The sequence below is a fragment of the Podarcis erhardii genome, assembly GCF_964252035.2.
Source record: "Podarcis erhardii genome assembly, chromosome: 7".
NCBI classification, from domain to species: domain Eukaryota; kingdom Metazoa; phylum Chordata; class Lepidosauria; order Squamata; family Lacertidae; genus Podarcis; species Podarcis erhardii.
Genome location: NC_138511.1, coordinates 20,884,436 through 20,908,103, shown reverse-complemented (window position 1 = coordinate 20,908,103; position 23,668 = coordinate 20,884,436). Strand labels below are relative to the sequence as shown.

General features: G+C 47.4%; 1 protein-coding gene across 1 annotated transcript; it reads left to right on the top strand.

Moving 5' to 3' along the window:
* Positions 1–66: 66 nt before the first annotated feature.
* SDF4 (stromal cell derived factor 4) lies at positions 67–21,867 on the top strand. Its single transcript, XM_081871252.1, has 7 exons — positions 67–228; positions 3,430–3,795; positions 6,033–6,169; positions 6,671–6,784; positions 11,071–11,229; positions 16,447–16,622; positions 19,156–21,867. Exons 2-7 carry the CDS (start codon positions 3,485–3,487, stop codon positions 19,330–19,332), a joined length of 1,074 nt encoding a protein of 357 aa, XP_081727378.1. The 5' UTR covers positions 67–228; positions 3,430–3,484; the 3' UTR covers positions 19,333–21,867.
* Positions 21,868–23,668: the final 1,801 nt, after the last annotated feature.

Genomic DNA, 23,668 nt, shown 5'->3' with positions numbered 1-23,668 from the left:
GAGGTCCTCGCGTTAAATTCAGGCAGCCTCGGGAGGTCCGGAAGAGGCGGGCTCAATTCTCGTCGGAGCGGCGAATGGCGTTTCCTGTTTCCGGCCAGCCTCCCTCCTGCTGGCAGGCGCGCGGCGTGTGTCTGTCTGTCTGTCTGTCTGTGAGTGGGAGGCGGAGAGGAAGCCCCCGAGCAGCGAGGCGGGGCTGGGCATGAGGAGCCTCCGTGGCCTGCGGGGCAGGTATGGAGGCGGCCTGGGAGCAGGGCAGAAGGTCACGGCAGCCTCTGAGCATACGCAGAGCGCAGGAGGCGCGAATTGGGGCGGGGAAGACAGAGAGGGAAGGAGGGGCTTTGCCGGCTATTTTAATGGATACCCTTGAACGAACTTTCCGTTTTATTTGTTTCTCCTGCCTGCTTTTAAAAACTGATTGATTGTTATTATTTGCGTAGTCAGCTACGTTTCAATTCAAGGGCGTTTGAAAACGATCCCAGCGGGATCGGTTATTGCGCGTCCTTAATTGCCGGTTTTAATACCTGCTTTGGGAGTAATTTTTTTTTTGTATCTGTGTGCAAACAAATTGCGGAGGAATGAGCTGTAAATAACGTTCGCGGGTGCCACGTAATGCCCGTTTCGCGTTTATAAGAGAAGTTGGTCGGTTTGCGTGGCAGCGCTTGCACTTTGGAACTCCCCGTCTATTGAGATCAAGGAGGCGCCTTGGAAAAGTTCTTGCTTATGCAGGCCTACCCAGATGCTTAGAAAGTTAATGTGACATTTTAAATTCTTAGAATTGTTATTTGTTTAGTTGCTTTATGTTGCCCAGGGAAACCCAATGCGACATACAACCAAACAGACAGATAACAACCTCCCCCATTCCCAACAGATGCATTAAAACCAAGCGGGATGGGGAATACATAATAATTTTAATCTGTTTTTAAATTTTAACTTTTGTATGTTTTAAAGTAGGCTTGTGAATTTTTCTCAGCTTTCTCTTTCTGTAAACCACTTTGAGGAGTTTTTTTTTTTTTACAGTCAAGCAGTGTGTAAATGTTATGTAATAAATATCCACTGTTAGTGCTGCTACTTAGGGTAGACCCATTGAAGTCAGTGGACACTGGTAACTTAGCTTCATTGATCTCAGTGGGTCTGCTTAAGAGTTGGGCCTAAGTTGAATACAACCCATAGGGATATTATTATTATTATTATTATTATTATTTTAAAATTTGATTCTTTGTGCATGAATAGACTTGTCTCTTCCCTCTTTGGTTGTTGGGGTATTTTTAGGTTGTTTCTCAGAGCATGTGCAGAATTTATAGCATAGACCAAAAAAAAAAAAGGCATGCGAAGGGTAAAAAAATCCTTTTATAAAAGCAACAACTGTTCCTGTTGGAACATTTGGACAGAGCACTTCTTTACTGAGCAGAACAGAAGGATAGTTCCCTTTTCCTTTTATAAGAAACATATTGCAAAGTGACTTTCCTATTTGGCATGCAAAAAATGTCAGGTGTATTAGAAGTGTCTTAACTTGTGGGCAATGAAAGAAGCTTTGTCGGAAACAAGTGACCCAGAAATCTGAATGGAAATGTAAGCTCTTATTTGGACACAATTCTAAGCTATACCATGGCTTGTTACCCAGCAGGAGTGAGGGAGGAGTGAGGTGCCCACTACTTTATCAGAGTGCAGTAATATGCTGTGCATTCACATTAAACCATAGATCGTTTTAAACTGTGGTTTACTACGCTGTGGAAACTGGGTCACTGAGATAGTCAACCTGTGTCTTGACTGTAGTCCTTCAGACTGTTCGGGGGGGGGGCGGTTAGGAGGAATAGTGCATAAGGTGGGACTTCTCTAGTTTAGCATTTTTATTAATGTGCTGGAGTCTGTAAAAGAAGTAAGTGAAGCCCTTTAATAGACCCTGAAGCAGATGACATACTCTTAAAAGAGCTTGGGATCTGGGACTGAACTTCCGTGAATAGGGTATTCTACTCACAAAGCAGAAGGACCACAACAGTTGGGGGGAAGAATTAAAGCCTGCTCTGATGCCATTAGCACCTGCATGATGAAATTTGCCTTTTAAATGCACCTTGGATGGAAAGGGTATCCAATGAGTCACTAAAGAACATGTAGTTTGAACCTTGTCTCTTACATAGACCAGTTGCACAAGTTTTGAGTCTATTGGAATCTGTTGAGGATGAAACATTAGACGTTAATATGGCAAATTCTTCTGAGGAGCAGTGAGCTAGTGACACCTATGAATATCGCTCAGATTTATATTTCCAGTCAAAAAATAAGCAAAATAATGTGTGATTGTGCATGAATTCTGTGTCATGGTGTGGGTGGGTGGGATGGTACACTGAGTAAAAGTACACTGACTAAAAGTACCAGCTTTCCTACCTTTGCGGTTCTGACTTGCTCCAGGAGCAGGGTTCGAAATAAGCAGGGCGCCAGGCGCATTTTGTGCCTAAAAAATCTCCATTTGCAAGCACCTCAAAAAGTCTGGGTGCCATTTTTTGCACCTGGCTGACACTCAAGGATTACTGAAATGTATGTGCTTTGAAGCCTCGAATTATATGTTATAATGGACTGTCTGGAGGGCCAGATCTTTATTCCCCGCCCAAAAAATGGGCCAGTTTTGACAGGTGGTTGATGTCACCTACTTGCCAGTCAGCTGATCAATGCTGAGAGCGAGCTCCTTTGAAGGTGTGCTGCTGTCTGCAGCAGTCAGCTGATGAACACCAACAGCACACTTCCAAAGTCCATCTGCAGGTGTGGTGTTCTACTGCAAAATGTGGTTACCAACCTGAGACAGTTTCAGGTGCCAACCTGAGACTGCTTTAACGGTGGTGTGGAGGAGTAAGACAACTTTGCAAGGTTGTCAAAAGTTACCTGTCGTACTGGAAAGAAGGGCACCTGGCTTCTGAATTCCAATGGCTTTGGGCCAAAAATGGAAGAGTGCTTTTGCTTTCGTCTCCTGTTTGCAGACTTCCCATCACCATTGGCCTCTGTGGGAACCTAGGAAGCTGCCTTATGCTGAGTTAGATCATTGGGTGTTGCCAGCTCTGACTGGCAGTGGCCCTCCAGAGTTTCATCCCAGAGTCTATTGAAGATGCAGAGGGGTTCAGCCAGGGAGCTTCTGCTTGCGAACCAGACGCTCTGCCACTTAGCTATAGTCTTTTCAACAGGCATCTGATTGGATGTTGTGCTAGGTGGACCATTGACCTGATCCAGCAGGGTTCCTGAATTCTTAGTAGGACGTTCGGTATGATCCAGCAGGACCGATCTTATGTTCTTAATCATTAGATGCTATGAAAATATTGCCCAAGGTTAAGGCAGTGGTCCATGTTTAGCACTAACTATCCAGAGCGAAATGTTGTGTCTAATGGAGAATTGCTAGCTCAGCCTCTGAAACAACGGATCATGTTCACCTGTTGGTTTTCCTCCCAGGGTATTCCATCGCCATACCAGTATTACAAGTTGCTGACGCTCAAGGGGAGGAGCGATGGTTTCGAAACGGGCCTTCATCTGCAGCCTGGGCTCCATCTACCTGTCCCTCCTCTTTGTTTTCCTCCTCATGGACGTCTATGCACGGCCTGCCAACAACTCTGCCTTGAAAGAGAAGGCGGCGGCCGAGAACAACGATGAGAACGAGATCTTGCCCCCGGACCACTTGAATGGGGTCAAGATGGAGATGGACGGGCATCTCAACAAGGAGTTCCACCAGGAGGTCTTCCTTGGGAAGGAGATGGAGGAGTTTGACGAAGATTCAGAACCACGCAGGAACAGGAGGAAGCTCATGGTTATTTTCTCAAAGTGAGTGTTGCTCCAAATTGAATTGAGGCAGATGCGCAGAGGAAGTTGGGTCCATCTAGCATAGACGGCATCAGCTCAGTGCATTCCAGATGTTTTGCAGCACTACGAAACGTTGGCTGGTAGGGCTGTTCAGAGTTGTAGCTTCTGCAGCGCAGGAGGCTTGAGAAAGCTAGTCTAACTCACTGCCTGCACCAGCTGGCAGCAGCTCTCTAAGGTCTCAGGTGGAGGTCTTACCTGGCTGTACCTGGAGATGCTAGGCATTGGACCTGGTGCCCAACAGGGGGCTAAGCCATTTCCCTGATGTGATTCTTTCCACTGCAGGGATCCTAGAAGCTTCAGGGTGCAATTTAGATTGGGCAAGTGGTGTATGTTAACATCGACCAGTGTCACCTTTTAATTTGGAGCTGCTGTAATTGCTTCAGGTAACTGAAAAAGCGGGCAGTTCAGTCACCACTGTTTACTTGTATACCGCCTTTCCATAGCAAACCATGCCCAAGGCAGGTTACAACACCAGTGATTTACAAAATTACAAAAGCCTAAGAAATCATGAACAATGAATGAAAACATCTCAATAAGTATACAGCAAAGTTAAACCATCTCCACATAATTTATAATAAGGTCCAGCAATAAAGATTCAAAAACTCTATACCAAATAACAGCAAACATTAAGCACCCCCAAAATTAAATCTAAAAACTGCCAGCCAATAGCCCACCCTCATAGTCTCCAGGTCTTGCAGAACTCTCAGCCCTACAATAGTCTTTGCCCTCAGCCAGTGTCTCTGAATGAGGGGATCAGCTATGAGTGTGCAGGTGTCACTCTGTCCAGCCACCTTTGCTTGAGAATAATTTATCACGTGTGTCTGACGCTGTTGGGTCGGTAACCACTTCCCAGACATCCTGTCTGCAAATTAAAAGGTTTATTGTTAAGTGCATCGCAGATAAGCAGCCGGCAATAATGAATTCAAAAGCTGATTAGAGCTCTTGCTGGCCGATTAGTGACTGTATGTCATTCCGGAGCCCCCTATCCCTCCTCCCTTCTCATCGCAGAAAGGGCAGGTCACAAGCAGTTTGGCTGCCTTTGCCTTGACCTTGCAAATGATCTTGTGCAAAGGGCAAGCACTTTTTATTCTCCGGTATCCCATTGGGAGCAGAGAGAGGAAATTTGACCAGGCAGATCTCAGGAAGCAAATGATAATTTTTTTAGAGAGAGGGAGAGAGGGGGAGAGAGAGAGGGGAAGAGGTAAATCTCAACAATTGGGGTGAAGAGTGGCAGGGATCTTTCCTGAGTGAACACAGTATATAAAACATAAAATTTCCAACACAATGCATGATTTATTTATTTTTTAAATGGTTACTGACGTTTGCTTTCTGATTTCTTTTGATTCATGCACTGGTCAGTAATTTATGTGGGTCTGCTCTGCACAGTAGTAGAATTGAACCCTTTGGTTTTAAAAATATTTGAATATATATATAAAGTCAAAACATTTTAAAAATCCATTCTCAAGGTGTTCAGGAGGAAGCCTTTTCCATCACTGCATGGAAATCCCAGGGATTTAATCTGGCACCAGTGACCTTAGATGTTCCCCACATGTGCCCCAGTCTTTGATCTCCAAGGGTGACTAGATCCAAATGCAACACAGGTTTCTTTGCGGCCAAATAGAGGCTTGAACCGAAGTTATTTGGCATCAGAACTATTTGCCTTTCTTCCATTCCACATGGATTAATTGACTGCATTTCTTTCTCACCTTTTTTCACCCAAGGGGTGTACATGGTTTCTCTCTCCGGCTCCCATTTTCTCTTCACAGCAGCCTTGTGAGGTAGGTTAGTCTGAGAGACTGTGACTGGCCCAAGGTCACCCAGCGACTTTCATGGCTAGACGGAGATTCACACACACAAACACACACACGGTCTCCCAGGTTCTAGTCCAACATGCCCTTCACCTCTGGAGCCCTAACTTGACTCCTTTTCTATCTCTGGGAGCCAGTGTGGTGTAGTAGTTAAGAGTGATAGACTCGTAATCTGGGGAACCAGGTTCGTGACTCTGCTCCTCCACATGCAGCTGCTGGGTGACCTTGGGCCAGTCACACTTCTCTGAAGTCTCTCAGCCCCACTCACCTCACAGAGTGTTTGTTGTGAGGGAGGAAGGGAAAGGAGAATTTTAGCCGCTTTGAGACTCCTTATGGTAGTGATAAAGCAGGATATCAAATCCCAACTCTTCTTCCTCTTACCTGCCACAGAGTCGACATCAACAAGGACAAAAAGATCAGTGCAAAGGAGATGCAGCGCTGGATCATGGAGAAGACAGAAGAGCACTTCCAGGAGGCCGTGGAAGAGAACAAAATGCACTTCCGGGCCGTGGACCCTGATGGCGATGGTAGGAGACGGATGGATGGGGCAGCCTCAGCCACAAAAGGAGTTGTCATGGCATGTGTCAGCATAGCACAGGCAACCTGGTGCCCTCCAGGTTTGTGGGGTTCCAGCTCTCATCAGCCCCGGCTATCATGGCCAATGGGCAAGGGTGATGGGAGCTGCTGTCCAATGCACCTGGAGAGCAACAGGCTGCCATCAGGGTTAGTAGCCAACGACAGCCTTATCCACCATGAATTTGTCCTCTTTCAAAGCCTTCCACATTGATGGCCATCAGTACCTCTTCTGGGAGCAAGTTCTGTAGTTTAATGGTGTTCTGTGTGACATCCTTTTTTTTTGTTTGCCCTGAATCTTCCAACGTTTAGCTTCAGTAGATGTCCCCAAGTTCTCGTGTTTGGAGAGGGGGGAAATCCTATATCCACTTCCTTCATGCCATGCATTAAAAAGAAAAACATTCTTTGTCTGCTTGGATATTCTTCATCTGAATTGGTTCCTTTTTTCCCCCTAGGTCACGTGTCCTGGGATGAGTACAAAATCAAGTTCTTGGCAAGCAAGGGGATGAACGAGAAGGAGGTGGCTGAAAAAATCAAAAACAACGAGGAGCTCAAAATAGACGAGGAAAGTAAGTGGCGCTGGTCTCTCTCCCCCAAAGACCACATGAAAACTGTCGTGTTCTGCCTTCAGTTCCTGGAATGGGTTGAAACACTAGCTTGGGCACTGAGTTTCAAAGTAGACAAGATCTCTGCAGGTTTTACTGGTTAATAGCTGGGCTGCTTGTTTTAGAGCAGCTGCACCTAAAATAAAATAAAAATCGAGCAAACTGATCCTGCTCTTCCTTCAGAAAGCTCAGAAGAGGGTCCATTGTCATCCTGCCCCCCCCCAAACTAAACACCTTATGCTTGCAACAATCCTGCAAGTGTGAGATGATAGTTCAGTGAAAGTTTCCCCAAAGTATAGTCAAGGAAGGTTCCTGCGACTTGTGGTGTCTGAATTGGGGAAGGACCACAGCTCAGTGATAGAGCATCAGCTTTGCCTGCAGAAAGTCGCAAGGTTCAATCCTTCGCATCTCCAGGTGGGGTTGGGAATGTCCCCTGCCTGAAATCCCGGAGAGCCACTGCCAGTCAGTATTAATACGGAGCAGTATGGAACAGTAGAACAACAACAACAACAACACTCCGCCCATCTGGCTGGGTTTCCCCACCCACTCTGGGCAGCTTCCAACAGAATATTAAAATACAATTGTCTATTAAACATTAAAAGCTGCCCTAAACAGGGCTGCCTTTAGATGTCTTCTAAATGTCAGGTAGCTGTTTATCTCTTTGACATCTGGTGGGAGGGCGTTCCACAGGGCGGGTGCCACTACCGAGAAGGCCCTCTGCCCGGTTCCCTGTAACTGGGCTTCTTGCAGTGAAGGAACTGCCAGAAGGCCCTTGGCACTGGACCTCAGTGTCCGGGCAGAAAGATGGGCGTGGAGATGCTCCTTCAGGTATACTGGACCGTCTGCACTATACATTTGAAGCTGTATCATGCCGCTTTAAGCAGCCATGGCTTCCCCCAAAGAATCCTGGGAACTGTAGTTTAAGGGTGCTGAGAGTTGTTTGGAGATCCCCTATTCCCCTTTCAGAGCTTCAATTCCTGGGCAGAAATATTGATCCTTAAGCCATTCTGGAAATTGTGGCTCTGTGAGGGTCTTCTAAAAAACCTCTCAGCAACCCTAACAGACTACAGTTCCCAGGATTCTTTGGGGGAAGCTAACACAGGGGAAGGAAAGGAGCTCCGCACTTAACCGTTCTCAGCGGTGTTCATCCACCCCATGGGCTTCTGAGAGTTCAGCAAGCATTCCCCCCCCCCCACACACACACTTTGCAACTGTAAGAGCTAGGATCATGCATCTTTTTAGAAAAGATTCTCTGGAAGCTGAATTATTGGCCCAGTATCTCATTTGCCTGCAGAGGAGGCAAGGGGTTGAGAATGGGCTAACGCCACTACTCCACTGGCAGGAAGGAGACTCTTTCAGAGGGGCTACCCAAGTGGGCTGCACAAGAACTCTCTGCTAAGCTCAAAGGGAGAAAAGCAACTGGGGGGGGGTTGCCTTCAGATGAGGAAGTGGGAAGCTAGATCACTCAAGCAGGATGGCCTGGGCTCTCCCCACAGATTCCTGCATTTCCTTCTACAAGAGTTGGGACTCTGAGCACCCAAACAGCGGGGGTTGGGGATTTCATTCTGTGCTACTACAGGATTACAGCACACACAGAGCAGTTGTATCTTTGTGGCAGAGGACACACTTTTCATACAAAGGTTGCCCGGTTCAGTTCCCAGGTAGGGCTGGGAGACACCTTCCCTGTCTGAAACCCCAAAGAGCCCCTATCCAATAGTGTATTCTGAGCTAAAGGAACCAGCGCTGTAGTCTGGCTTGGGTTCAAACCAAGGTCAGGTTACCTTGGTTTGAACCCAAAATGTCCCAGATGTTTTAACCCAGCTGCTTTTTCTTTTAATTTGATTGTTTTAATTGCCCACTTTTTAAAAGCACCTTTACTCTTTCCGTGATACCCTTTCTAAGACGGAACAATCAGAACTGTACTCTATATAATGCCATAGAACTCTGAATGCGCCCTGCCCTTAGCAGCTGCTTCAGGATTTCTAACACTTTTATTATGAATAGCATCCCTGTGTCCACTGGGATTTCTACCAGGGCTCTGTAACTTATTAATTCATTGTTTTATTTATTAGATTTATTCTACCGCACTTTCTCATAAGATCTCAGGGCGGTTCACTGAACACATAGACCACGTGAACTGCTAAACTAGAGACATGTCCTTTCACAAAGTTCACTTCCAGCAGCATTATTGACCAAAGCAGTATTTCTTTGGAAAGTGTATCGCTAGAACTGGAACAGGCACAGTCGAATTTGAAAACACGCACACGCGTACGCAAGTATATTTTGCCATCCAATCTCAAGCGAGGCTGCCGGCGTTTGTTGCATGCAAGCCTTTAATCTCATCCCTATGCATTACGCACACGCTGCCTTAATCAACTGTGTCTTGAGCAGTGCGCCGTATGGAGCAGGGAAGCCCATCTGCTGCCACTCCAGCATGAAAGGAAGCTGGCTGCCTCATCTCCAGACTCTTCCCTCTTCCATATTGCTCCCCTTAGGGGTTTGCCGTTGCTCATTTTGCCAGAGCCGCTCGGATGCAAGAAGCTTGCTGGAGGCGTAAGACACTCCTTAAAAGACGGAGCCTAATGTCAGTCTTGCCTAGAGCTGATCCGCGCCACAGATTTGCAGCACTCGAGCTCCCCCAAAGAATCCTGGGAACTATAGGTAAAGTAACAGTGGGGCTGTGAATTGCAGCTCCCTTGGGTGGGAAGCTTCAGTTCCCCAGGTTTCTTAGGGTGGAGTCATGTGCTTTAAATGGTGTGGATCTGTCCTTCGATGCATAGGCCCCCTTCAAACATGGACCAGGGAGTGTGGCTTCCAGGCCTCCTCACCCAGCCCAAAGGCATCTTGGGGGAGATCTGGAGCTCTTTGGCATGCTGCGTATCTTTCCTCTGTTATCTCATCCCCACTTCTGGAGAGGAGAAAGGAGAAGAGAACCTGTATAAGTTATAATGCATATGAACCGTCTTTAATCAAACCCAGGCCTGCAAAGAAGTTAGCCATCGTAGTAAAGTAGTTATCTCCCACTTGGACTACTGCAATGCACTCTATGTGGGGCTACCTTTGAAGGTGACCCAGAAACTGCAATTAATCCAGAAGGTGGCAGCTAGGCTGGTGACTGGGAGTAGCCGCTGGGACCACATAACACCGGTCCTGAGAGATCTGCATTGGCTCCCAGTACGTTTCTGAGCACAATTCAAAGTGTTGGTGCTGACTTTTAAAGCCCTAAACGGCCTCGGTCCAGTATACCTGAAGGAGCGTCTCCACCACCATCGTTCACTGAGATCCAGCGCTGAGGGCCTTCTGGCGGTTCCCTCACTGCAAGAAGTGAGGTTACAGGGAACCAGACAGAGGGCCTTCTTGGTAGTGGCACCCACCCTGTGGAACACCCTCCCTTCAGATGTGAAGGAAATAAGCAGTTATCCTATCTTTAAAAGACATCTGACGGTAGCCCTGTTTAAGGAAGTTTTTAATATTGAATGCTGTATTGTTTTTAACACTCAATTGGAAGCCGCCCAGAGTGGCTGGGGAAACTCAGTCAGATGGGCGGGGTATAAATAATAAATTATTATTATTATTATTATTATTATTATTATTATTATTATCATCATCATTATTAAAGCAATCCCCTGCACTAAAAAAAAAAAGGAAATAAAAGGCCCCGTCTGCACCATTCACAGCCATGGCTTCCCCCAAGGAATTATGGGAAGTGTGGTTAATTAAGGGTGCTGAGATGTAGGCAATCCCTGTCCCCTTGACAAGCCTACAGTTCCCAGTGTTTCCTTCTAAAAGTGGTTGGCTGTTAAATCATTCAGGGGATTGCAGCTCTAGGAGGGGAACAGGGGTCTCTTAACAACTCTTTGCTGTGGTGGTCAGGTGCTGCTTGCGGACCTCTCTTTGGGGCTTCTGGTTGGACACTTTGAGAGAAATATGCTGGACAATACGGGCCATTGGTCTGACCCAGCAGACACTTATTTTGTTCTTAGGCCAGCGATGAAGCCTGGGACCTTTTGCACGCAAAGGAGGTGTCTTGCCACTGAGGTAATGGCTACTCCCAGTATTATCAGGGTTGGGGAAATTCCAGTCTGCAGGCTACATTGGGTCAGTCTTGATCTTGTTGATTTTTTTTTTTAACCATTCTATTTCGCAAGAAGAAAAGCTTTGCAATACGTATTCAAAACTTCAAATTTAAAGAGAATGTGATTTTTAAAACGGAAAGGAAAGAAATCTGTTTGTCTGTCCCCGATCTGTAGCACAGGAAGTCCTTGACAACTTGAAAGACCGCTGGTATCAGGCCGACAATCCACCTACGGACCTTTTGCTGAATGAGGAAGAATTCCTGTCCTTCCTTCACCCAGAGCACAGCAGGGGAATGCTGAAGTTTATGGTGAAGGAAATCGTCCGGGATCTGGGTACGTTTCCAAGCCGTCATGGACAGAATCTCATGAAAACTTGACCTCATCCCAGCTACTAATGTTGCTGGAGTGCCTCCTGGAGAGATGTCCGATGGGGACGAGATCTCGGAGGATGCCGAATGGTTACTCCTGTTGGCTGCTGGCAGTGAGCAGAGGGAGACTTGGGACACAAGAGAGGAGTGTGGGTTGTGTCCTGTGAAAGGTAGCATTGGGCACAGTGTTGCGGAAGGGCCATAGCTCACTGGAAGAGCATCTGCCTTCCATGCAGGAGGTCCGGGTTCAGTCTGCGACATCTCCAACTAGGGCTGGGAATTAGAAGCCCGGAGAGCCATGCTGCCAGTCTGTGTAAACATTAATCAACTAGGTGGGCCAATAGTCTTTCTTAATTCCAAGGCAGTTGGCTATGTTCCCAGTAAGGGAATAATAATAATAGTAATAATAGTGATAATAATAATAAATTTTATTTATACCCCGCCCTCCCCAGGCAAGACCGAGCTCAGGGTGGCTAACAACCAATAATAAAAACAAGTTGATTAAAATACAGTTTAAAAAACAAGATTAAAATACAACATTAAAACATTAGGATGCAGCCTCTTCACAGGAGGAGAAAGGAAAAAAGAAAGAGGGGGAGGGAATCAAACTGATTCTAAGCCAAAGGCCAGGTGGAACAGCTCTGTCTTACAGGCCCTGCGGAAAGAAATCAGATCCCGCAGGGCCCTGGTCTTATGAGACAGTGTTCCACCAGGCCGGAGCCAGTGTTGAAAAGGCCCTGGCTCTGGTTGAGGCTAATCTGACTTCCTTAGGGCCCGGGACCTCTAGGGCGTTGCTATTTACGGACCTTAAGGTCCTCCGTGGGGTATACCGGGAGGATTTGACCTGGCATGTGTGACAGAGACCTGGTTGGATGAAGCAGATGGGCCTGTCCTTGCCGCTGCTTGCCCACCAGGTTTCTCTTATGCACAGCAACCCAAGTCATGTGGGCGGAGAGGGGAGGTTGCAGTGATTTTTAGGAAGTCATTTTTCTGCACCAGGCGTCCTATTGGGAAGACCCAGTTCTCTGAGTGCATGTTCTGGAAGTTGGGCAATAGGGGCAGTACAGGATTCCTATTGGTGTACCGACCTCCCCGCTGCACCAAGGATTCCCTGCCCGAGCTGCTTCAGGTCGTGGCGGATATGCTCCTGGAGACACCTAGTTTGGTTGTCCTGGGGGATTTTAACATCCATGCCGACACGACCTTACAAGGGGCCGCTCGGGACTTCGTGGAAAGCATGGCCTCCATGGGGCTGTCCCTGAATAATTTTGGCCCAACTCATAGCCGCGGACATGCCTTAGACTTGGTGTTTACCTCTACGGATGTTGGTGATCTGACATTAACTAAAAGTGAAACAAAAGAAGTGCCATGTTCAGATCACTTCCTGGTGCAACTGGACTTCTCCACGCAATCGGAGAGGGCGCTTTAGAGCCAGTCAATAGCCCTGGTTAACTCCGCATTCCAGCGGTGAAGGAAAGTTTTGTTTCTGCACATGCAGAGTTAACAAGGGCTATTGACTGGCTCCAAAGCTCCCTCTCCGATTGCATGGAGCCCGGACAGGTGGTTCGCAATCTATCGGAACCACCTGCACCACCGGGGCCTGGTAGGGACCCCAAGATCTCCTGCAATGCTTTTGCAAAGTTTTTTGCAGATAAAGTCGCTCAGATTCAGAAGGAGGTAGACTCCACCGTGGGAGGGTGGGAGAGTGCTAGAGTTCTGTCTAGTCCTGTTACATGGGATCAATTCCAATCTGTTACCTCCGAGGATGTGGACAGGCTGCTTGGACAAGTGAAACCGACCACCTGTCTCCTTGATCCTTGCCCATCCTGGCTGATAAAAGCGAGCCAGGAAGGGCTGGGCGATGGGCTCTGCAGGGTGGGAGGGAGCCTTCCCAGACCTGCTGAAAGAGGCGGTCATTAAACCGCTTCTTAAAAAAACATCTTTAGACCCAGCCAATTTGGCCAACTATCGCCCAGTCTCAAATTTACCATTCTTGGGCAAGGTGATTGAGCGGGTGGTTGCCAAACAACTCCAAGCACGCCTGGAGGATGCGGACCATTTGGATCCCTTCCAATTGGGATTCAGGCCTCACCATGGGACTGAAACTGCCTTGGTCGCGCTGGTTGATGATCTCCAGCGGGCTAGGGACAAAGGTGAGAGCTGTTTCCTAGTTCTGCTGGATCTCTCAGCGGCCTTTGACACCATCGACCATAACATCCTTCTGGACCATCTAGAGGGGCTGGGAGCACTGTTATACGGTGGTTCCGCTCCTTTCTCCTGGGCCGTGTCCAGAAAGTGGTGTGGGGGATGAGTGTTCAGACCCCTGGGCTCTCACTTGTGGGGTGCCTCAGGGTTCTGTCCTCTCCCCCATGCTTTTTAATATCTATATGAAGCCGCTGGGAGAGATCATCAGGGGGTTTGAGCTGGGTGTTCATCAGTATGCAGATGACACCCAGCTCTACCTCTCCTTTAAATCAGAACCAGTGAAGGCGGTGAAGGTCCTGTGTGAGTGCCTGGAGGCCTTTGGAGGATGGATGGCGGCTAACAGATTGAGGTTGAATCCTGACAAGACAGAAGTACTGTTTTTGGGGGACAGGGGGTGGACGGGTGTGGGGGATTCCCTGGTCCTGAATGGGGTAACTGTGCCCCTGAAGGACCAGGTGTGCAGCCTGGGAGTCATTTTGGACTCACAGCTGTCCATGGAGGCACAGGTTAATTCTGTGTCCAGGGCAGCTGTCTACCAGCTCCACCTGGTACACGGGCTAACACTGCCCGCGAACTGTCTTGCCAGAGTGGTACATGCTCTAGTTATCTCCCGCTTGGACTACTGCAACACGCTCTACGTGGGGCTACCTTTGAAGGTGACCCAGAAACTGCAATTAATCCAGAATGCGGCAGCTAGACTGGTGACTGGGAGTGGCCACCGGGACCACATAACACCGGTTCTGAGAGATCTGCATTGGCTCCCAGTACGTTTCCGAGCACAATTCAAAGTGTTGGTGCTGACCTTTAAAGCCCTAAACGGCCTCGGTCCTGTATACATGAAGGAGCGTCTCCACCCCCATCGTTCAGCCCGGACACTGAGATCCAGCGCCGAGGGCCTTCTGGCAGTTCCCTCATTGCGAGAAGTAAGGTTACAGGGAACCAGGCAGAGGGCCTTCTCGGTAGTGGCACCTGCCCTGTGGAACGCCCTCCCAGCAGATGTCAAAGCAATAAACAACTATTTTACTTTTAAAAGACAACTGAAGGCAGCCCTCTTTAGGGAAGTTTTTAATGTCTGTACTGTTTTTAATATTCAGTTGGAAGCCGCCCAGAGTGGCTGGGGAAACCCAGCCAGATGGGCGGTGTATAAAGAATAAATTATTATTATTATTATTATTATTATTATTATTATTATTATTATTATTCCAGTTTCCAGCTTTTGGAGACAGTTTCCATACCTGTTGAAGACGAAAGGGCACCTTTTGGGGATATTTCCATGGGGTGAGGGAGCAGACAAGTTTCTTAAATTGGTCAGAGGCAAGGGGGGCTGCAGCCTTCATGACAGAGCCATGGTGTGGCCTCTTTTGGTCTTCTTTGTTCCCACAATGCATCTGGGGCTGTGCTGCACCACGCCATGGCTTTTGGAATGAGGGGTTGTGGGAGAATACGGCGGCCAGGCTGGCTGCCACGCTGCTTCAGTGCCTGCCGTCAAGGGCAAGGTAGCGCTTTCCCATTGCAGAATCCAAGCGGGCAGGCAAGCGTATCTTGGTTCAGCGCCAGCCGCGTCATAATCGGCGCCTGAAGACAGCAGCCAAGCGGAGCATGGGCAGCCGCAGGGGGAACATGGCTCTGTCTGCTGCCTGCCCCTCAGCAACTGCCGCCTGAGGCTGTGGCCTCTCGGGTAGAGCCAGGCCCATTGAAGCAGCTGGGGAGATTTCTTCAGAAGAAAAATAAAAGAGGTGGTGTTGGGGAGGACAGTTTAAAAACACTTCTCCCTCTTCTGGCCAGCTGCCACGCCTCTGAAACTCTTAAAAATTTCACCTCCAAGGAGGGATTAATTAATTGTTGTTGTTGTTGTTGTAGCACCCTCCTTGGCCAGAAGGTGGCACCCTAGTCCACCTCTTGGCTCCAGATCCCACTGGTTCACTTGCATTACCTTGTCTTTCTGTTCTGTGGAAAGAGTTGCTACTCCCCCCCCCACCCCCTTTCTCAAGATTACTAGATTGTACCCAGCTAAATTATACTTGGAGGGGACCCACTGAAATTAATGAACCTAGGTTAGTCATGTCTGTCAGCTTGCATTAATAATAAAAGTAATCCAGTCAGCCTGACGTGAATGCTTATATTAATATAAGCAGTTCTGTGGGTTGTATCAAGCTAAGCTCTACACAAACTTGACCCACTAATTAGTAGAATTAACACTGGGAACAACCCTATATGTCCAAACAGAGGTGGATGATTATAGGATATGCATTCGAACCTAGTTGTTGCATTTTTATCTTTTCCTTTTATCCATGGAGCTTTGGCCAGCATTCATAATTCTCCTTCTGTACCTTGCTATGAAATTGCAACAAACCTTAAATTTAAGCCAAGGGTTGCTGGCCTCCAGATGTAGTTGAACTGCAGCTCCCATCATCCTTATCTAAATTAGCCTGTTTCCGGGGATGATGGGAAATGCAGTCCAGAAACCACTGGAGGGCCACAGGGTCCTCCCAGTGCTGGTTTTAAGGTAAGAGGGAACAATTTAACCCAGATTCACTCTGAGGAGAGCAGATTTGAACTCTGGTCTCCCCAGCCTAAGTTCCAACTCGCTATCCATTGGCAGAAAATATACTGGGCCTCTGGGTAAATGCCCAGCTGAATAGCAGAAGTGGTGATGCTTTCTTTGCAAATATTCTTAAAGGTTACTGTCCCAACCCAGTTTACAACCTGCTGGAAGCAATGAGCTACCTACACATCATACATTTAAACCTCCCCGCTAATAAATAAATAAATAAAGTTTCTTGGGTACTGTAGCCACGGAGCTAAAATCACCACCACACTAAACAAAGCACAGTTCCTAGGATTCTTTGAGGGAAGCCATGCACTTTGAACATGTGGGTAGGTACCTAGTCTGGAATGGTGGGACGTTGGTGGCAACTCACATGCTGAATTCTGCGTGTCCCGTTATTTTTACTGTCAAACGCTGTAACCTTTGCAGATCAGGACGGCGATAAGAAGCTGACCCTTTCCGAGTTTATCTCCTTGCCCGTCGGCACAGTGGAGAACCAGCAGGCTCAGGACATCGATGACGACTGGGTGAAAGACAGGAAGAAAGAGTTTGAGGAAGTCATTGATGCCGACCACGACGGCATTGTCACTATGGAAGAGCTGGAGGTGAGTGTGTCCTGGGAATTGGCTGTAGCTGCATACGCTCAAATTGCGAACTTTTTCACGTATCTTGGTTGAAATCCCATGTGAGAGGCACACGCACTGTTACATTTCCCACGCTTCCCCTGTTGCCCTGATCCTTAAAAAAAAAAAAAAAGAAATTCAGATTTTTACTTAAAAAATAATCTCAAAAGATATTGTGCAATATATATTTCCAGGAACACTAAACAAAATATTCAATAATATATACACAATGTTACGCACTTCTGAGTTTTTATACCGTGAACTGCCTTGTGATCCTTAAAAGAAGGGTAGTACAGTGGTACCTCGGGTTAAGTACTTAATTTGTTCCGGAGATCCGTTCTTAACCTGAAACTGTTCTTAACCTGAAGCACCACTTTAGCTAACTGTATATATAAATATATTTCATTAAATTTCCACAAATTTCAATACATAATAATTTTTTTTCCATCCTCCTATTCCATTTCCTGTAGGTTTTTTTTAATTCTGTCTCATTGCTGTACTCTGTGACTTCCCCCTTTTATATCTTAACCATAATACAATCATCTCTCATTATTTCTGTTGCTCGTAGTTCAAATCCTGCTCGCAAATTCATCACGTTACGATATTTCTCTAAATAGTCAAAAAAAAGAGGCCTCCATTCTTCCATTTAAAAAGAGGCTACCATTCTTCTATAAATGAAGGGTGGTATGTAAATTATAATACAGGAAACTGTATGGATATCTCAAATTAGCATCCAACTTTTTTTTTTTAAAGGCGAAGTCGAGATTAGAATTATAAAGCTGCATCTAACAGTTACCAGGTTCACAGTGTCAAGTGATGTTCTGACCTTTAATCAAGCTTATTGATTTCTGAAAAAGCTGCTTCCCACCCCCCTTGAAACAAGCAGGCGCACCCCCCTGCTGGTCGTGCTCCCTGCTCCACAAAGAATTCAGATGCCAAAGGGAGAGAGATAAAGAGCTCTACCTATAACTTCCTACTGTCTTGCATTTGACCTGTATCTCAGCAGGTGATCAGCTGTGGCGTGGGCCCCCTTCGCTTCCTGAGACGTTGCTTAGGAACGAGGTTTGCTTGGTGCTCTTTCTGACGTCACTTTAACTCTTTCTCAGTTCCACCTTGGAAAAAGTGAAATTAGCACACTGTGTGTCACGGAGGGAGTTAGACCTTTTTCGGCTATGTTCTGAAACAAAGTTTTGGGTATCTGAACCCTGGGCGAATCTGCACATTTGTGTCTCCTTCCATAACAAAGCTCTTTGTGTTTCGGAGAAGGGAGACTCACAGCAGGAAGTTTGGGGACTTTTCTGAAAGAAATACTTTCTGATAATGTGACCGTGAATCTGATAAAATGTTTTCCTGCAGACGAGGCCACTGAGGCTTAGGGTTTCTTGTATATCTCGCCGTACATTTCATTTTTGGGGTTTAGTATTCTGAAGAAAAAAAAATCTTACGTACGCACAGATTTTTTTACTTATAATCAAGTTTCTCTCCTCTTCTCAAGCTCCACACCAAAGACAGCCACGTTCTGCGTCAGAAGCAGAATTAACTCAGTCCAGATTTTCAGATTATCAGGTTGTGTCCAGCGTAAAATCATGAGTTCTATAAACGCACCTCAGATCGAGATGTGGTTACTCCTGACCTGTCCTGGTACAGCGAATGCAAGGCTTGATTTTCTTAAATCATGTGGGAAACGCCTTATACAAAGTCAAAGCACTAGACTAGCCAGGACAAACCTCTGTTTTGGTGGTGGCAGCAGCTCTTTAAGAGAGGCCTTTCCCATCGCTCAACAACTGATCCTTCTTACCGGACGTTCCAGGGTATTTCAACCTGGGTCATTCTGAGGTCCAGCGCTGAGGGCCTTCTGGCGGTTCCCTCACTGTGAGAAGCCAAGTTACAGAGAACCAGGCAGAGGGCCTTCTCGGTAGTGGCACCCACCCTGTGGAACGCCCTCCCACCAGATGTCAAAGAGAACAACAATTACCAGACTTTTAGAAGACATCTGAAGGCAACCCTGTTTAGGGAAGCTTTTAATGTTTGATGATGCATTACTGTATTTTAATATTTTGTTGAAAGCCGCCCAGAGTGGCTGGGGAAACCCAGCCAGATATTGTTGTTGTTGTTGTTGTTGTTGTTCTGTGTGCTAGTCAGGTCCTCTGCCAGTTACAATAACTTCCACTAATCCCCTTTGTCCAGAAAACTCTGAGTAACTATGCAAGGGCACCCAGCTTCCTCCCATCCTGCCTCTGGCCAGTTTTTGCCGCTGCTGCTGCAAAGTGGCCCTCCCCCTCTGGCTTGGTTTTGACGCAGCCATTTTACCAGTCCATCGTCGGAGGCAGCGGCGCTTTTGAACACCAGTTTCTGGAAACTACAGAGGGGGAGAGTGGTTTTGTACTTGGGTCCTGCTTTTGATGGCTTCCCACAGGGTGGCTGCTGTGAGAACAGGATCCTGGACTAGACGGGGCTGTTGGCCGGATCCAGCAGCCTGCTCTTATGCCCTTTGCTTTCTCCCTCCCTTCCCCAGGAATACATGGACCCCATGAACGAATACAACGCCTTGAACGAAGCGAAGCAGATGATTGCCGTGGCCGACGAGAACCAGAACCACCACTTGGAGCAAGAGGAGATCTTGAAATACAGCGAGTATTTCACCGGCAGCAAGCTCATGGACTACGCACGAAATGTCCACGAGGAATTCTGAGGAATTGACCCGAGAGGGGCTCTCACACACACGCTCTCTTTCTCTCTCTGTCTCGATGCACCTTCTTGCTCTCCCCCAAAAAACAAAGGTTACCTTTTGCTGCTATATCTGTTTTCTGTGTGTATACAGTGCGGTGTTCTAGACTTACTTTTTTATTTTTGAACGAAAGCCGTCCACATATGAAAAAGAGCTACAGCTCGCTTGCCTTCAAGAGGAAAGTACTCTCTGATTTCTACAGGGAAAGATCCGCACCAGTTCTTGCCTGTGATGTCGATCAGCAAATTCTTTTTATTTCCCTCCTTCAGGACACTCGGTTGTACCCTGCAAATGCCACGCCCAGTTCTGCTCTACTGTTTGGACTTTGAGAAGGCACCTTTAGTATTTGAGGACCATTATCTTTGCCTGGGGGGGAAGGGGTAGGGGGACGAGGAACTCACGGGCTGCACTTGTTTGGTTTCGCATTTGTTTGAAGTTTCTGTTTTGGCGATTGCAGTGGTTTCCCATACCCAGTACATCCTTTCAAACCAGCGTTGGGTTCCCTTCGCAAGCAGCCGGATGGTGGGCCAGTTCTGGGTTAGAATGCAGCCTTTCCCCCAGCAAAATTAGCAAAGTCAGCCTTGCAGTGGACCGTGTCCTTCTGCTTGCCCAGGCAGGAGCCCACATGAGCAGCTGGTCCAGCACTTTCTCCTCTCCTTCCTTTACTCTCCGTTTTCCTCCTGGCTCAACACACGCCAAAACTCAAGCGATCCGAAGCCACACTGCAGCAGGCTTCAAGGAATGACAATATCTTGCATAGATTTAGTGCCTTGAGCCAGGATACTCCAGTGGCTGCTTCTGCTGGAGTTAATATCACACAAGTCCCACTCTCATGCCAGCTGAGGCATTCTTTCCTAGGCAGCAAATGTTTCAACAGAGGCATCTCTTCAGGGACCTGGGCACACAGGCGTAACTACAGACACCACTCTTCAGGGCTGAGCTGCTCACATGCCAGCATCTCACACTGCGCAGCCTGTGGAAGAGGCAACACTCAGCGTTTATTGTCTGGAGTTTGGCGGGAGCTCCCCCTGCTATCGAGCACTCCCCCCACCCCCCCCCCAGCAGATAGACCTCAAGAATGTTCTCTTGCTCACAGACAAAAGCACCATGAAAGTGCATTTTAACCATCTGGGCCGATCACAGCCCAAGTCACTGTGCAGGGAGGCAGAGGACCCCTTCCAATGGGCAGAAGTCCCATCTCAAGTTGTATAGCATGACAGATCCAGGGAGAGGACAATCCGGTAGCAAGTTCCCTAAGCAGGCAGGCACCAGGTAATGCCAGGGGCATGGGCTGTTTTTCTAGATTTGGGTCTAGGGGTGTGTTTGAACAGCATCTGCTTCTCGGTTAAATAGAGGTGGGTGCACCTGTCTCTTAATAAAAATGATTTGTTTGAGAAAAGAAAATGTGCAAGCGCAGGTTGTCAGAGAGCTGTGAGCGCTCTTTTATATTTCAGCAGTGCCTGGGAGTTAATACACTGCAAGCGACAAACGTGCCCCTCATGTTTGTTCAAAGATGGAATAAGGGTGGGTCGGCCTCTCTGGCATTATCCCAAAATGGGCAGCAGGATATGGTTAAGCTCTAAACCGCAGCATTCATTAGGTACATCCTACCTTGCCGTAGGACCTAAAAGGGGTATCACATATTTGTAGAGTTGGAAGGGACTCTCTAGTCGAACCCCCTACAATGCAGGGGAAGATGCAGCTGCCCATACAAGGATCGAACCTGCAACCTTAGTGTTATCAGCGCCGCGCTCTAACCAACTGAGCGATCCAGGGTAGCTTCAGAGGCATCAGTTTGTTCAGTACTCCTGCGCATGCCCTGTTTACCTGCGCTTGAAGGGTGCACTTGTTTATATAGGCTATGCAAACCCAAGTTGCCTGGCCCGTGGTCTCAAATCAGTGCTCGCCACAGAGAGTTTGCTTTATGCTGAGTATAGGTGCATGCTTGGGAGCCGTTTAGAATGCAGTGGTGTAAGAAAAGTGGGTGGAATGCAGCTAGGCTGAGGAAGAGGTCTCATGAAGATCTCTTGCTAGCAAAGTGGAGCAGCCCAGTGAATCCAGAACTGCGAAAAGTGAGAGTTGTAACCAAGAGACTTCCTGGTGTGTGTTGGATCTGACACAAGGGTAATCTTAAGGAGAGGGAGGAAAGGCATCAAATCATAAAAAGTCACAGGTAGTGAACTGGAAGGAGATTACAAGTGAGTCTCTGGCCGGTCAAAGCTTGGACGATGGAGTTGTTCCTCAGGAATACATAAATTCAAATAACCCAGTTACTGGTGGAAGACTATTTCTACAGGAAGACTGAACGATTCCCTTCTTCAGGTTCAGAAGTTGCTTCCCTGATGAGGGTTCTGTTCATGAAGGTTTCAGTTTTCATTTAAATGGGTTTATTCCGCTCCTGTCCTTTATACAGAAACACCAACACAACCCTGTTCTTTTAAGAATTGCAGCTTAAGGTGTCTGATGTTACCCTCCTTAATAGAATGTAAATACATGTAACTGTGTGTGTGTGTGTTTTATTATTCTTTCAAACACCCCCTTTATTTAAATGAGGAACCTGTGGTCCTCTAGATCAGTGTTTCCCAACCTTGGGCCTCCAGCTGTTTTTGGACTACAATTCCCATCATCCCTTGCCACTGGTCTTGCTAGTCAGGGATGATGGGAGTTGTAGTTCAAAAACTGCTGGAGGCACAAGGTTGGGAAACACTGCTCTAGATAAGGTTGCTGGACCCCCATCAGCCCCAGCCATTGGTCAGGGATGTTGGGAGTTGTAGTCCAGCAATATTTGACGTGACATGGCAAATAAGGACAAAAGGATTGGGAGGGAGAAGGAAAAATGCAAGCCCAGGCACCAGTTCTTAAAAAATCACAGCTCTTATTAGAACCGGCTGGGATTGAAATGTTTCATGCAGCCTAATATGTTGTACCAGTTTTTAATTCTCAATTTTAAATTACTGTGATATAACCCATTCTGGGACCTGCTGGGGAAGGGCACAACATAAAAATTATAATAATAATTTGGAGGGGCACAGGCTTTCCATCTCAGGACTAAAGGCTCCTGGGAAGGGGGAAGAGCCATTCAGAAAGGAGTCTCCCTGCTGTGTCTGCATGAGTAGCTGTTCTGCCTTCTGTTAAGACTAAAACAGGGGCTGCTGTTTACACTTCCAAATTGCATCAGCCATGGCCAGCATGATTAATGGTTGGTGTTGACATGAATCGGGAGTCCAGCAACCTCTGGAGGGCCTCGGATTTTCATTCCTAATTTTAACAGCTTGTATAAATGCTTTAGGGGGTGCTTCTTTGGGCATATGGGGAAGAAAAGCACACTTGAGTGGCAGAGTGCATGCAGAGTCTCTGCACTCGCTACTGTTCAGGTGGGAAGAGATGGGGGTGGCTGTTTTCTGCATGAGACCCCAGTGAGCTGCTGCCAGTCAGAGCGGTAGATTATCCTGGGTTAGAGGGTCTGATCTAGCAGGCAGCATCTTGTGTTATTGCTATGACTCACTGCTTTGCAATTGTCTCCTGGCCATCTTCATACAGCAGCCTTGCTCTGTATGGTACTGGTTTTAAACCAGTTGCCCAAGTGTCTCAGGGCTCGTGGGTTCACCTGCAAACTGGAGAAACTTGTGAACGTCTTTTTCACACGCACCACAACCAAGTACATATTGCAACCTGTCGGCTTCCATAGGATACTTCTTTCAAGCTTATCTCCAGCAGAAGGCAAGGTGACCCAGCAAGCACCACGTTGGTGAACCCTGGTGAGCTTTCAAAAAATGAAAATGCAGAGGAAGAGGGTCAGGGAGGTAAGGTTGAGCCTTTTAAATGCCCAGAGGGAGCATTCGAAGAGATGGCGCTGTCCCCTCTCAGGAACACACACTGGGCAGTCATTCCTTTGGGTAGCGCTCCTTACCGATGTCCCATGAACGGTTGTAGCTCAGTGGGACAGCATCTTCAGAGGGTCCCAGGCTCAGTCCCCAGCACTACCAGGTAGGGTTTGGAGGGACCTGCCTGAAATCCTGGAGAGCTGCTGCCAGTCTGTGTCGGCAGTATTGAGCTAGATAGACCAATGGTCTGAATTGGGGTAAGGAGCCTCTTGTTTTCCTATTTAAAGGAGCCCTTCATTCAGAACCATGAAGACCACGCTTCTTCTTTTAGTTGCAGGGGAAGAGCTGTTGCAAGCTGGCAGAGCACCTGCTTTGAGTGCAGAAGGTCCCAGGTTCAATCCCCGGTAGGCCTGAAATCCTGGAGACCTGTTGAAACTGAACCATATGGCTTGGATGGGAAGGGCAATGGGGCCAAG